The sequence below is a fragment of the Saccostrea cucullata genome, unplaced genomic scaffold (genome assembly GCF_032062105.1).
Source record: "Saccostrea cucullata isolate Sc308-1 unplaced genomic scaffold, CSIRO_AGI_Scuc_v1 ctg758, whole genome shotgun sequence".
NCBI classification, from domain to species: domain Eukaryota; kingdom Metazoa; phylum Mollusca; class Bivalvia; order Ostreida; family Ostreidae; genus Saccostrea; species Saccostrea cuccullata.
This window is the reverse complement of record NW_026929349.1, coordinates 38,595-51,223: the sequence shown is the minus strand read 5'-3', so window position 1 is coordinate 51,223 and position 12,629 is coordinate 38,595. Positions and strand designations below refer to the sequence as shown.

The 12,629-nt window shown below is 31.7% G+C and overlaps 1 protein-coding gene across 8 annotated transcripts in view; it reads left to right on the top strand.

Moving 5' to 3' along the window:
• The window catches only part of LOC134280570 (spermatogenesis-associated protein 1-like), a 38,912-nt gene that overhangs the window by 13,566 nt on the left and 12,717 nt on the right, over positions 1-12,629 (top strand). For 3 of the 8 annotated variants that reach the window (XM_062763013.1, XM_062763012.1, XM_062763016.1), the window contains exons 4-10: positions 3,586-3,639; positions 6,417-6,519; positions 8,514-8,651; positions 9,653-10,100; positions 10,335-10,596; positions 11,691-11,756; positions 12,005-12,628. In XM_062763013.1, the coding sequence (XP_062618997.1) occupies positions 3,586-3,639; positions 6,417-6,519; positions 8,514-8,651; positions 9,653-10,100; positions 10,335-10,596; positions 11,691-11,756; positions 12,005-12,628 (1,695 nt within the window). The remainder of the gene's footprint in view (positions 1-3,585; positions 3,640-6,416; positions 6,520-8,513; positions 8,652-9,652; positions 10,101-10,334; positions 10,597-11,690; positions 11,757-12,004; position 12,629) is intronic. The other 5 variants (XM_062763017.1, XM_062763015.1, XM_062763014.1 and 2 more) reach the window with 5 other exon arrangements.

Sequence of the window (12,629 nt, the reverse complement as noted above, 5' to 3'; positions counted from 1 at the left end):
AAACTTGTTCATTTACAGTAGGGTCATACACTTTAGTTGGGTGTTCTTTGTTTGTTTAACACTTGTGTTACCTAAAGCTCAAGAGCCTGATGTTTTGGGGGCTACATAAACTTGCATTAGTTATGATGATAAATTCACATGGTAAAAATTTTGATATTGAATTTAGCTTTTTTTTCTATAATTGAAACAGTGAGGCTATGATTGATCTCAGTTTGATTTAATGATTTCATGTCAGAAAGTAGACAAGCAGATGATTGGAATAAAAAAGGGTATTATTTGCACAGGTGTAATGGAATTCGTAGAAATTCTATGATAATTCCCCCAAACCACCCACCTTTGCGGTTTGATCTCTGTTCCTATAGTGTGTCACAATGCATTGGGTTGATCCTTTCTCTTTATGCAATATATATATTGGTTGACCTGTCTGCCACTTTGATCATTTATCTCTTGTAGAAGACACACTGTTGTATATCAAAAGGTATGCACCCTTGGTCATTCAATTAATGAAATTCTGGGCAGAGTTTTATAGGAATTTGATCAGTAGGTTTCATGTTTTTTGTCATTTATAGCATAATATGTTTCTAAATTTGCTGAAAATCTCCTTCTAGCAGTATGTTTTAGCTGTGTACATTGAGAGAGAAAATAATTATTGTTTTACACTGTTTTAATATCCATGTTTGAAGATGATTTTGCTAAAAATCTTTAGGCTGAATGACAAACTATGCATAATGACACATAAATTTTATTGAGGAAATGATTTTTGTTATCCAAACATTTCATTCTTCTATAGGTTGCATTATAAATTAAGACCCGTCCATTATAAAGCATGAATGCAATCTTTTAAATATTTTTACATTCTTCAAACTTGATGCTTTGTGATATTTTAGATCCACCATCCATATAACTAAAGTATTTATTAATTTGGTATTAATACAAACAAATCAAAAATACAATCAAAAAAAACAATTCAAACTTCCAAACTTAATTTATAAATGGTAAACAGATATATTGGTCACCAGTAAGCTGGTCAATTTCGTAAACAGTGGTGTATGCCTCTGTATTTAGAAACCTCAAAAACCTTCGGTCTGTTCAGATAAAAAATAGCCATTTTCTAATTACTAAGCCTGCCAGGAATCTAGGTAATGGTCCTTACTTATAGGTACATATATATAATTAAGTGGAACAACGATACTTCCCAAATATCACTGAATAGCAAAAAATATCGAATTGCCCTTTTTTGATAGTGCTTGCCGTTTGTATGTAAATATTGAATGGATCGTGAAGGTGTCTTTATTGTCATTGAAATCTTTAATATTTATCTTCTAAGCTTTGCGTATGAATAAGTGTTATTAAATCGATAATTAAATGTCTAGTCGCTATTTATTTTATCTAATAAGCATTATACCACTTTATCCCAGTAACATAGGGCAAGAGCCAGATGATATTGCATTGTAATATGAATTGAAGGTAGCTCGCCATGCATTGAAGGAAAAAAAAAAAAATACCATTCGGGTAACAATTAGGGATTGATGTACATAAATGGAGAAGTTTTTAAGAATAATTTTGTAAACTTTGTTGCAGCTGTAAGTTTTTTTTGCATTGCAAAAAGGTTAAAAGTAACAAATCAAAATGTCAAAGAACATGTACAGTGGAAAAAAAAGGAATCAAGTTCAGACTTGAAGTTGCAAATTTTGATGAAACGCACTGTAATTTAAGTACCTCATTGTTTCTACAAATCTACCCTTGTTTGCATGACAGTGCTTTGGAAAGATCAGCAATTATGATAGGTTTTTATATACAAAAGCCATTGCAAGTTTTAAAAAAGTATTATCAGTTGAACACAATGCCTACCCAAACATTGTGTCTGGCTCAATGATCCATTTTGTCAGACAGACTTTCATTTGCTGCATGAATACCTCCCTTGTGATCCACCCATTGCGAACTATAGTGTGTATTAACTACAGGAAAGTTGAAATGACTGGTTAGGGTCCATTATATTTCAAAGATAAAACTGATTTTTATGTGATATTTCACAGTGTAAAGACATGTAAGGGTTGAAAAAATCAATCTGTTAAAAGGTATAGGTCTGAACATAAATTATTTTTTAACATACTCACTAATGCAATGTGGCTTTACTAATCTATAGAAATTAAATTTGGTCCCTGACGGTGCATTTAAATGTGATGTATGAGAAACTTTTATGTTTGCCACATTAAACTTTTTTATGATTTCTTGAATACACTGTGTAGAAGACTTTTTTCCCTGTTGTAATATATTACATTTTAACCTTGGCAAGAACTCCTATAAAAGGCTTTGATACATGCATTAAGAGGCTCTGATTTGGCAAGGATTCATATTTGGATATAAAATTGGTTCCCCTTCTATAAATGAAGCTTAGTTTGCTCAATTCTCAAGTTCTTTTCCAAACATTCTCTCAAAAGGACCAAACAGGCCCTTCAAAGGATATTAGCAGTTACATAAGAGTTTGAAGAAAATTGACACATTTTCAATAAAGTTTGCTAAATGACTGCACTGCAACTACAAAAAATATCAAATCAATTCTAGTTGCTTTGACAAGATAGTGTATATAAAGTGTGAGTTTGACTTGTCTATATATGACGTCATTGGAGATTTATTTGTTGACTTTGGCAGACGTGGCATAAGGGGTTAGATTTCTGATAGAACACAATTATTGTGTCATGGTTATCACACAGAAGTTTACTACAGAGGAAGTGATTGGAAATAGATTGCCATATTATGAAACAGAGTCAATACTGCATTGTTTTGACCTATGTTCAAAGCCAAGAAATTCTTCCTATGCATTTACCATGATGTACAGTCAAACATCATTCTCCCTGAATTGGTGGGGCCAAGAAATATATTTGAGATATCCAATTATTTGAGATTTGAAGTAAAAATATATATTAAAGAAAGGGTATTTGGGAGTTACAGATCACTTCAACTTACCCATGGTATTTGAGTTAGCAATGTTTGAGATATCCAAGTTTAACTGTATTGCATTAATTTTTGGATGTCTTGACCTTCTCAGTGATAGATATATCCAAGATACTACCAAAATGAATAGTATATTTTCACTACCGTATAATCCCTATTAACCGCCCCTGTCCCTATAAGCGCCCCTTTTAAAAAAAAAGGTCTTTTTCAATTTTCAGGAAATAAGGGCCCCCTGTACAGTGATTAAAATCATCTAGAATCGTATCAAAAGTCTGCCAAAATTTTAAGATAGTGATAATGAAACTTCTCTATAATTATCTCATTTCTTGGTGGAAAATGAATCATTTAGCATAATTTGGGTGGATTATCTTCACTTACAGTAAAGTTAGATATTATTTAAGTGGTTCTTTGAATTTATTTTTTTTTTCAAAAGATTTTCTGAAGTTAAAATATGACATTAAATATTGTAAAGAGAATACCAAAATAACCGCCCCCTTTTTGCAATTTTATAAGCGCACGGGGCGGTTAATAGGGATTATATGGTATTGTATTATTCTTGATTCAGTATTTTGCTATGCAAAAGATGTTTTATACCATGTTTTAATTATCATTATCCTTTCTTCTTTCCAGTTAAAACAAAAGCAAGAATACCAGTTAAAAGCAAAGCATTTTATTCCACCTCAGGTAAGCAAAGATCTAGAAAGTATGAATTAACGCAATGTAAAGACACCTGAAAAAAGGACAAGGCAATTTAAGGGCAAAGACTTCTTTTATTCCATATATTATATATAGATCCAAATCTACTAAGTAGTTGTTGATTGTAATTAAGAACCTAATGTAAAGCCCAATATAAACATTAGTTTTCTTCCACCTCTAAGATAGAGATGGCAAGTTGGCCAAAAGCTTACTCAAGTATTTAAGTTTACCACATTTGTAAATAATTTTCTTCATTTTGAGCATTCCAGTATTTCTCAATAAGTTAATTTTGCCATCAGTTGGAAATCTAAGACAAGCACATTAGCCTGGGTAGTTCAATGGGTTTAAAAAGAAAGAAAATTTAAAGATATTTAAAATTTGGAAATTGAACAAGTGATCACTTAATATATTAATTTAATGCTAAATTTATTGTGTTGATAAATGCCATCATCTCTTTGTATGATCCTGTCTGTTTGTCTGCCTGTTTGACAATTCAGTCATTTTGCCTCACTAGAACAGTGTAGATCTTTGAAATTTCTAGTACTAAATTAGCATTACGTAAAACCTCAATTCATCAAGCGATGTAAAAATTAAGAAATTGATTAGCAATAATAAAAATATTGGATGTTGCCAAGTAATTAGGTTTCAAGCAAATTGGTGCTCATTAAAATTGTGTGAAATTATTTGAGCTTTGAACAGGTAGTTCAATAAACGTGCTTAGTGTCTTTGATTTTTTTCTTTATTAGTTGAAAAGCAATTTAAACTAATTCTAGCATATATGGGATGCATGTTTTTGTTTTTATGGTACAGCAAGTGCATGACTTCAGTTATCTGAACATTTTACACAGTGCAATCAGCTGTGATCTTTAAATGTTTATTTCATAACCCTAAAGATATTAATTAAATTCAAAAAGTTTTTTTTTCACCCAAAAGGTACTTTGATTAGCATATATGATAAATATCATTGCCTTTTTAATTAGGGATGTCAAAATTGTCAATTATTGATATTCGATTAGGTTTCAATATATTCAAATTGGTTACATCTTAATTGCATTATAACATGTATATATCTTCACTCTTTTGTGAAGCAGTATATACGTTTTATGTCATTATTTTGGAATAAAATTTCATGTACAGTTTTGTAAATGCACTTTAATCATATTCTTAAAATAATTTTAAAATGTCTGAAGAGTTTTCTTGTAATTAAAAAAATTCCCCCCAAAAGTTCCATTACTAAATTAATCATCTTACCATTTAAGTATGATAACCCTGTTTATACCACACATAATAATTATCTAATGGAAAAACATTAAAAGCAATTACTTTTGGCTAATTAATTTCCTGATAATGACTTTAAATGTATACATAAACAAAAATGTGTACAACAATACAAACTAATTCCAAATGGACGTGTTATACCTTTAAATGTCAATTAAAGAATTTATATTATTTTAATAGACATTTTTCACACCTTAAATCCAAAAAGACTAGAATTTGATTCAATTTCTGATAAAACTTCAGTTTTTGCCAGATATTTTTTTCTTTTTGATGCTTGTATACTATGATGAATTTATATTCGAATATCCTTTTTAATGAATTTAAAAATGAATTTAAAACTTCAAACAGAAGTTTTTAACTCCCTATTCCTAGATAATAGATATTATGGTTTAGGATTAAAGTAAATTCTAGCTATCATTGTAGAATGTATTTTTTTAGAATTGAGGGAAGTAGATGTAAAGCATATTTTGTAATGAATAAACCGTCCAGATTTAAAACAACACAGAGATATTTGACTTCTAACCACACAGGGTTTTCGAGTTTTACATTTTAAATCTCACTTGATCTTTTTGATAGAATATTCAATATTTCTTAAGTTCTACAGTACTTGCTAACCTTTTGCTAAAATCAGCAAGGTCATTTCTTGTCAGGAAAGAAAAATCTGTGTCTAAAGATAGCTTTGATATTTTTGGGAAGTGCATTATTTCCTGATAAATGGAAATAAAATAGCGACAGGAAGAGTAATGTCCCCTGTTAATTTACGGAGCAAATGTTTTGAGGCTTTATTACTTTATAAATGATGTTTTCCATTTTATCTTATTGAGATTTGATTAATACTTTATTTCCTTTTGTAGGCTTTAAGAGAGCTGAAATTAAGATGTAGATTTTTTTTATTTTTTAATTTGTGAGATGCTGGCATGCAATGCTCAGAATTTCTTGTAGACGTGTAAACCTTGATGGTATTCAAAAATCTTTAGCACTACCTTTCAGCAAAATGTAATTTACTTAAGGCAGGGTATAGGTAGGGAATGTAATTAACTAAATTAGCTGTGCTCTATAAGGTGTTTCCAGTTTATTACTTATCTGAATAATGGATGGTAATTCTTGAAAAAAGTTATCGTAAAAGAAATTAGACATTTTGTGCTCAGACTTCATGCATGCTACAAGCAAATTTTATTAATTTTGTTGAATTCAAGAGAAATCTCTAGAAAATTTTATATTATTATTTTCCATCTCTCTGAAATCTTGGTAGGGCAATATAGTTTATTTTAATATTGCATAGTCGAACATTGATTATCGATAAAGGGTCAAAGGCATGATATTGCCATGACATGACATGCAATATGGATTTAAAGATGAAGCAGTGATACAACAATGCGATGATGATGACATAATAGCACAATAAAGTAATAGTGAACATCACCTCTTCACTATCATATCAACTCTATCATCACACCATCTTGTCATTCTCTGCTGTACTGTTTCAGGCCTATGCCCCTGAGTTGTATTTATTAGAGGTCAGTCCAGATGACCGCGAGAGCAGTCGGACGTCGACGCGGCCACAATCACCCTTCTCCCAAAACCCAGAAAGTAAGAAACGTAATCATTTCATAATATACACTGTACGTATATCACTAAGACAGTACTATCCAAAGATTTTCATATAAAGGTTCACAAATTAACAGACATATTCCAATGAACAGTTTATAGTAAAATTTAACGTTTTGATTGGCATTTTTTGCAAATTATTCAAATTATAATGACTGCATTCATATTAATATTTTAACCAAGCGTTTGCTGTTGATATTTTAGAAATGATGTAGAATTAATTATTATTAATTATATATTTTTGATATAATTATTTTGAAATGTTTTTAATTGCTCACCTTCACTTGAACACTGCATGTGCATTCCTTCCTACCCCTGGGTATGGGCAATTAGATTGTGTTCCAAGGGCAGTTTATAAGTGTGCTAGTTTATGCATTCTAAGTTTGTGTGTAATGGTATGGTTTTAGGCCTAGTTGGTTAGAGGGGTTTTGAGCATTACATAGATATGTTTGCTATACACATAAACATAAATTGTATATACATGTATATATCTTGTATTTTGTGTAATTTAAAAATTTGAAAATCTAATTAAAAGTAAAATGTTTGAAAGGAAATGTTATATCTTTGGCAGATTCTTTTACAAAACCTGGAGTTAAACCATTTTAATACATGTACATGTTTGAATGATCATTGGGTTCAAGACAAACACATATGGATATTGTTCATTGTTTTAATGAATTTCATTTATTTGCCTCCCATGTTTGTTTAATTTTATGTCATTTTGATTATGCATATAAACATCATCATGGTGAAGCATTTGGGAACTTGCGGCCTTAAAAATAAATTTCTTGTAAGTAGCTCTGCATCTCTAAACTTTATGGGGCATGGCAGTCTGAGAACCTTTTATTTCAATAGTTTCTATGGTGATGGTTGTCAATGGTTACTCTATATATGGTGGCAGAGGGCATGACAACATTCTCAATTCTTTAATTGAATTTCTAAGAAAAATATGTTTAATGGTATTTTCTTGTTTTTAAAGACTCTTCAATCACAAGAATTTTCAACTTTAAATTTTTTTTCCCCTGAGTCCATCACGTAGACTATTATTTAACTGCACTGAGTACTTTTCTTAATTTTGCACTGATTTTTACAATGATCAGAAATATATATTATATATATCTGTCATAATTTATATTCAGAAGAGTATTTAAATAAACTAGATTATATACCTCACATGTAATGTTGGAAAATTTTTAGAAATATTTATTGAAAATTACATAAAATAGTATACAAGTATTGGCTGTCTTTTCAAGCTTTATGGTGCTTTATTTTTTAAAAGCTTTACTGATACCAGGTCTAAGGAATGTTGGGTGTGTTAAACAAAATTAAAAGAAAAAAAAAAAAGAGATTTTGTCAAAGGATCTGCCATTCTTTAAAGCAATATTTCCTTTTAATAACAACAAGATCAGGAAAAGCTAGCTAGAATATGATTCCTGGTTTTGTAATCTAACCTGCTGCTAATGGAATTTCCATGTTAATTTTACAAAATCAATTTATAATTAACATGATGGAGTCTAAATCTTTCACCTGATGTACTAATTTGAATAATTTCATTAAGGAAATTAAACTTCTATGTATAGTCCCTTAGCTGCCCTATTTGCAAACAACATTTCCCACCCCCATAGAATTGACTGGGAAAAAGTCTTTGCAATCCCATAAAACTTCACAACATATTCTTTTTAAAAAAAAAAAAAAAAAAAGATTAGAAATTCATAACTTGCTCCTGTTTTCTATTTTCGTCCCCCAAAACATTCTACACTAAAATATAATTAAGAAATAAATTCCTAATTGTGGGCACCGTTACTATGTGTTGTGTTGAATAATTAATGATACTTTTACACAAAGTTTGCTTTGTTACACCATTGCATGCTACATGTGTTCTTGAAATATTCATGTTTATTTTAAACTTTAATTACAAAGAAGTTAATTGCTCTTCAATTTATTATAATTCAAATTACAAATTTTGGATTATCCAGAAATTTCACAAGTAAAAAAGGCAATCAAGCCAAAAGATTCGGCCAAGGCCATTTTAACGAAAAAAGAGAAAAGTCGACCTGCAAAGTTCAGAAAAGATGAGACCCAAAGGAGGATGAAAATGAACTCTCAAGAAATATGTACATATTTCCTTTGTCAACCAGTTTGCACAGGCTTCATATTTTGTTTGCTTCTTTTAACATTAAACTTTTCATTTATTATACGGAAATTTCGTTTAGTTTGATATTTCATTCTTCAAAGTTTAAAAAATAATTTCTGATCTGACATTACATTGATTTTAATATATTGATCCACATTTTATGAAGAATCTTCAAGATGCAAGGTGGAAATTTTTCTTTTTAAAAAAGCTTTCAGTGTATAGATTTTTTATTTGTTCTTGAAATTGATTTTTTTTCTCTCTGTTTTAATTTGTCTTAAATCTGCTAGCCCTGTATTATCTTGGAGATGAATTCATTTGATGTTGGAATGTCTGACTGTTCATTTTTTTGTTGATGATTCTTATGTTGTAAAAGTATATCAGCAACTTTGAAATAATAGAAAGGGATTAATATGAGATCATCTATGAAAAGCAACAAATTCTTATTAACTTCAAATTTTTGCAAGTTAAAGATGAAGAACATTGCTAATTGGGGATGTAAATTAAAGCATTTGAAACTGATATTCAAGAACTACCTTACAAATTATCTGAATTGAACTAAAATTTTTCTGATAAATATCTGTTGGTCATACAGTAAATCTTGTCAAATCCAAATGTTATGTACAGTGTATTCAGAAATCTTGCCTATTATGATGTAAATTTCTAGACTCTTTGTTTAAATTATTGTCTTATCCATAATGTTTTGTCCAGCTAATATCTCTGGAACCATTGCTGTTCATATTAGACAGGTTTTACTGTATATATGTATCTGTAAAATGGACTGAAGAAAGGAATGAATGTTTGAACTTATATTTACGAAAAAATTGGGTCAAAATGTTTGCAAAAAATATGATACAAGGTGTTTGAAATTTAAATGAGATAGAAAATAGTTGCTGATATCCTTATACAGTGTTCTGCCAGTCTGTAAACTTTTGCACCGTAGATGTTACATTTGTGTTTTTTCTCTCCATATCTTATCAACAGGTGAAGATGAGCGGCGCTCCGGCAACAAATCTAAACATAGGCATAATCAGTCATCCCCATACCACTACTCCCCCCTCCCCAAAATCAGGTCAGGCCGCAGCCCCTCACGCAGGGTCGAATACAATCACAATGGTGACATAAAGGCAGAAAGCCAACGATTAACTGATTCCTGGGGCTCCAATAGAGACAAGCACACCCCACCCCCTCCCCAAAACGTGCCAAGAACCCCTCCCCGCCCCAAGGTCTCTAGGGAACATACCCCCCGTAATCAAACCCCCAGGGACGAGTCCCATCGGGCTCCTCCTAGGTATTCCACTACTCCCACAGATCACAGAAAGCGAGCGGACCAGAGTCGGGAACCAGCATCAGGAACCTATACCAACCACACCAACGAAGATTCAGGGATCAACGTCAACTCACCGGTTGACCACTTTGATGCCTTAGACAGGTGATTGGATGTTTTGTCTTAATGGCTTCTTCTACATGTATCATTCTCTGTGAGACAATAAATATTTTTAAATGTTTCCATTTGACTGGCTCCATCTTTTTATTTCGTTTTCAAAGAATATACTGAAAAATGGAAATCTGAAGGATAATTTGCATTGATTACGTTAAATTGCCAAAAAAAAAAAATTAAATATATTAGTACATGTGTTGAAATTTGTCTTCTGGTTGTTTGTAGAAGGAAACATGAAGAAGACAGAAGAGATGACCTTCATCAGCGTCTTCACCCTAACAACGAAGATGATCACCAGAGAAACGGGGATCAGAATGATGATGACTGGGAGCGAAGACGTCGGGAGGACGAGGAGCGAAGGCGTCGAGAAGAGGAAGAACGAAGGCGGAGGGAAGAAGAGGAGAGGAGAAGAGAAGAGGAAGAAAGGCATCGCCTGGAGGAAGAGAGGGATAGAATACCAAAGCAACAGTTAACAGGTTCTGATGAGGTGAGCAGGAAAGATTTGATTTATTGGAATGATGATGTAGGATTTTTATAATGGCCAATGACACATTCTCATCTAAAGGAAATGCTAATGTCTTTGAACATGGATGGCAAAAAGTGAAATACTGTTTATTGTGCCATCATTTTCTCCAATGTTCAGGTAATGGCAGATAAAATCGAAGGCTTGGAAACATTGAGATTAATGTTAAAAAGGTGACTTCCCAATAATCAATTTGAAATTCCAGCATCAACCTAAAAAAAAAAGAATATTTCAAGCTCGTTGATATATGTCAATTGGAATGCAATCATGCCATCGCATTTTTCAGAGAAAAAGTCCATTCTACCTTGGTAAACTCCTTGATGTGTCCAAAATTACCTGGTAATCTTGGTATTGATTTCTTATACAGGGTATTTCCCCAGTGGTTAGGTCGTCCATCAGTAGAACATAATTTGGATAACTACTTAATTTGCAGATTTTTTTGTCATCATTTGGAAATATTTTGTCATCATGACACAGACTGATACAGTTATTTTACAGAAATGACAAGCAATTTTTTTCGTATGACACTCAGGCATTAGGTTTCCAATTATTGACAAAATGACGCATGTATCTTAAAATTGAGTAAAAGTTTGTGCCTATTTCATTTGATTTTGGACTGAAATCACTTTATCTGAAGGATAAGAGAAACTTTAAAGTGCCTTTTCTTATCATTTAATGCAACAGGATATTCTTTATGTCTGACTATGAGGAAATACTTATTGATGAACATCAATTTAATTGTAAGGCCCCATACAACGCTGCTGTAATATATGGACATTAATCTTTTCAATGAAGATTTTGTTTAATATCAATGCTACAACCATTCATGGCATGGCAATTCTATACTCTCCTGAATATCCAATACGGCAGACTTTCAAGGCCATTGTCATTTAACATGGTGGAAAAAATCTTTTGTCTTACCATAAAGGCACCTTAGTTCATTAAATATTGGCCTATCATACCAGTAGTCATGATAGTTAAAACATATTGTCTCAAAACTCAAATTCATTATGCCATAATCTGTGTGTAATCTTGCATCTAAAATTTCAATATCCCAGGTTTCCACAGTTAGTTCGGAAAATACGCCCATCGCTAGTAATGAAGGGTCGAGAACAACAACACGGGTAAAGCAAACAATTGCATGCAGAGTTTGATGTGAAAATTAATAATCATTAATTTGTAAATAATCAAGTGTCTGTCATTTGATTGAAATTCTGACCAGGTGACAATAATGTAGTGCTTATAACCATTGATTTAGATGTCAGAATTTTAAATTAAATTATATAGAATTTAATGATGCTTGTTGACACATATTGAACTTAGAGAGAGGAGTTCCAGTAGTAACAAGTGAATGTTTTTAATACCACTCTAGGGAAAACAGTATCAACAGAGTCCATCATCTGCTTTTACTGAAAATTCATTGAATTCCAATAAACGGGGAAATCCTTCGATAAATCGGAATTCAGAAAATTACAATAGAGATCAACGGAGAGATCATAATTCAGAAAATTATAGCAGAGATCAACGGAGAGATCGGAATTCGGAAAATTATAGCAGAGATCAAAGGGGAAACCCTACAAGAGATCAAAATTATTCAGATAATTATAACAGAGAACAATGGGGAGATACTTCAATTAATCAAAATTCAGAAAATTACAATCGAGAGCAAAGAGGGAATCCTTTGATTAATCAGAATTCTGGTAATTACAACAGAGGGAAAGGGGGAAACCATTCGGTAAATCCGAATTCAGGAAATTTTAACAGAGAGCAAGATAGATATCCTGGGATTAATCAGGATTCAGAAAATTATCATAGCGATCATAGTCAACCATATAGCGATAATTCAGTTCATAGTCATAAAGACAGAATGAAAGTTCCTGGGGGTACTGACAAAGATTTTGGAAATTCTTACAATAATAAGGGTAGAAAGAAGGATCCCCAAAATTCTGGAAATTCAATGAATTACAGTCAGGACAGATTGAAAATTCCTGAAACGG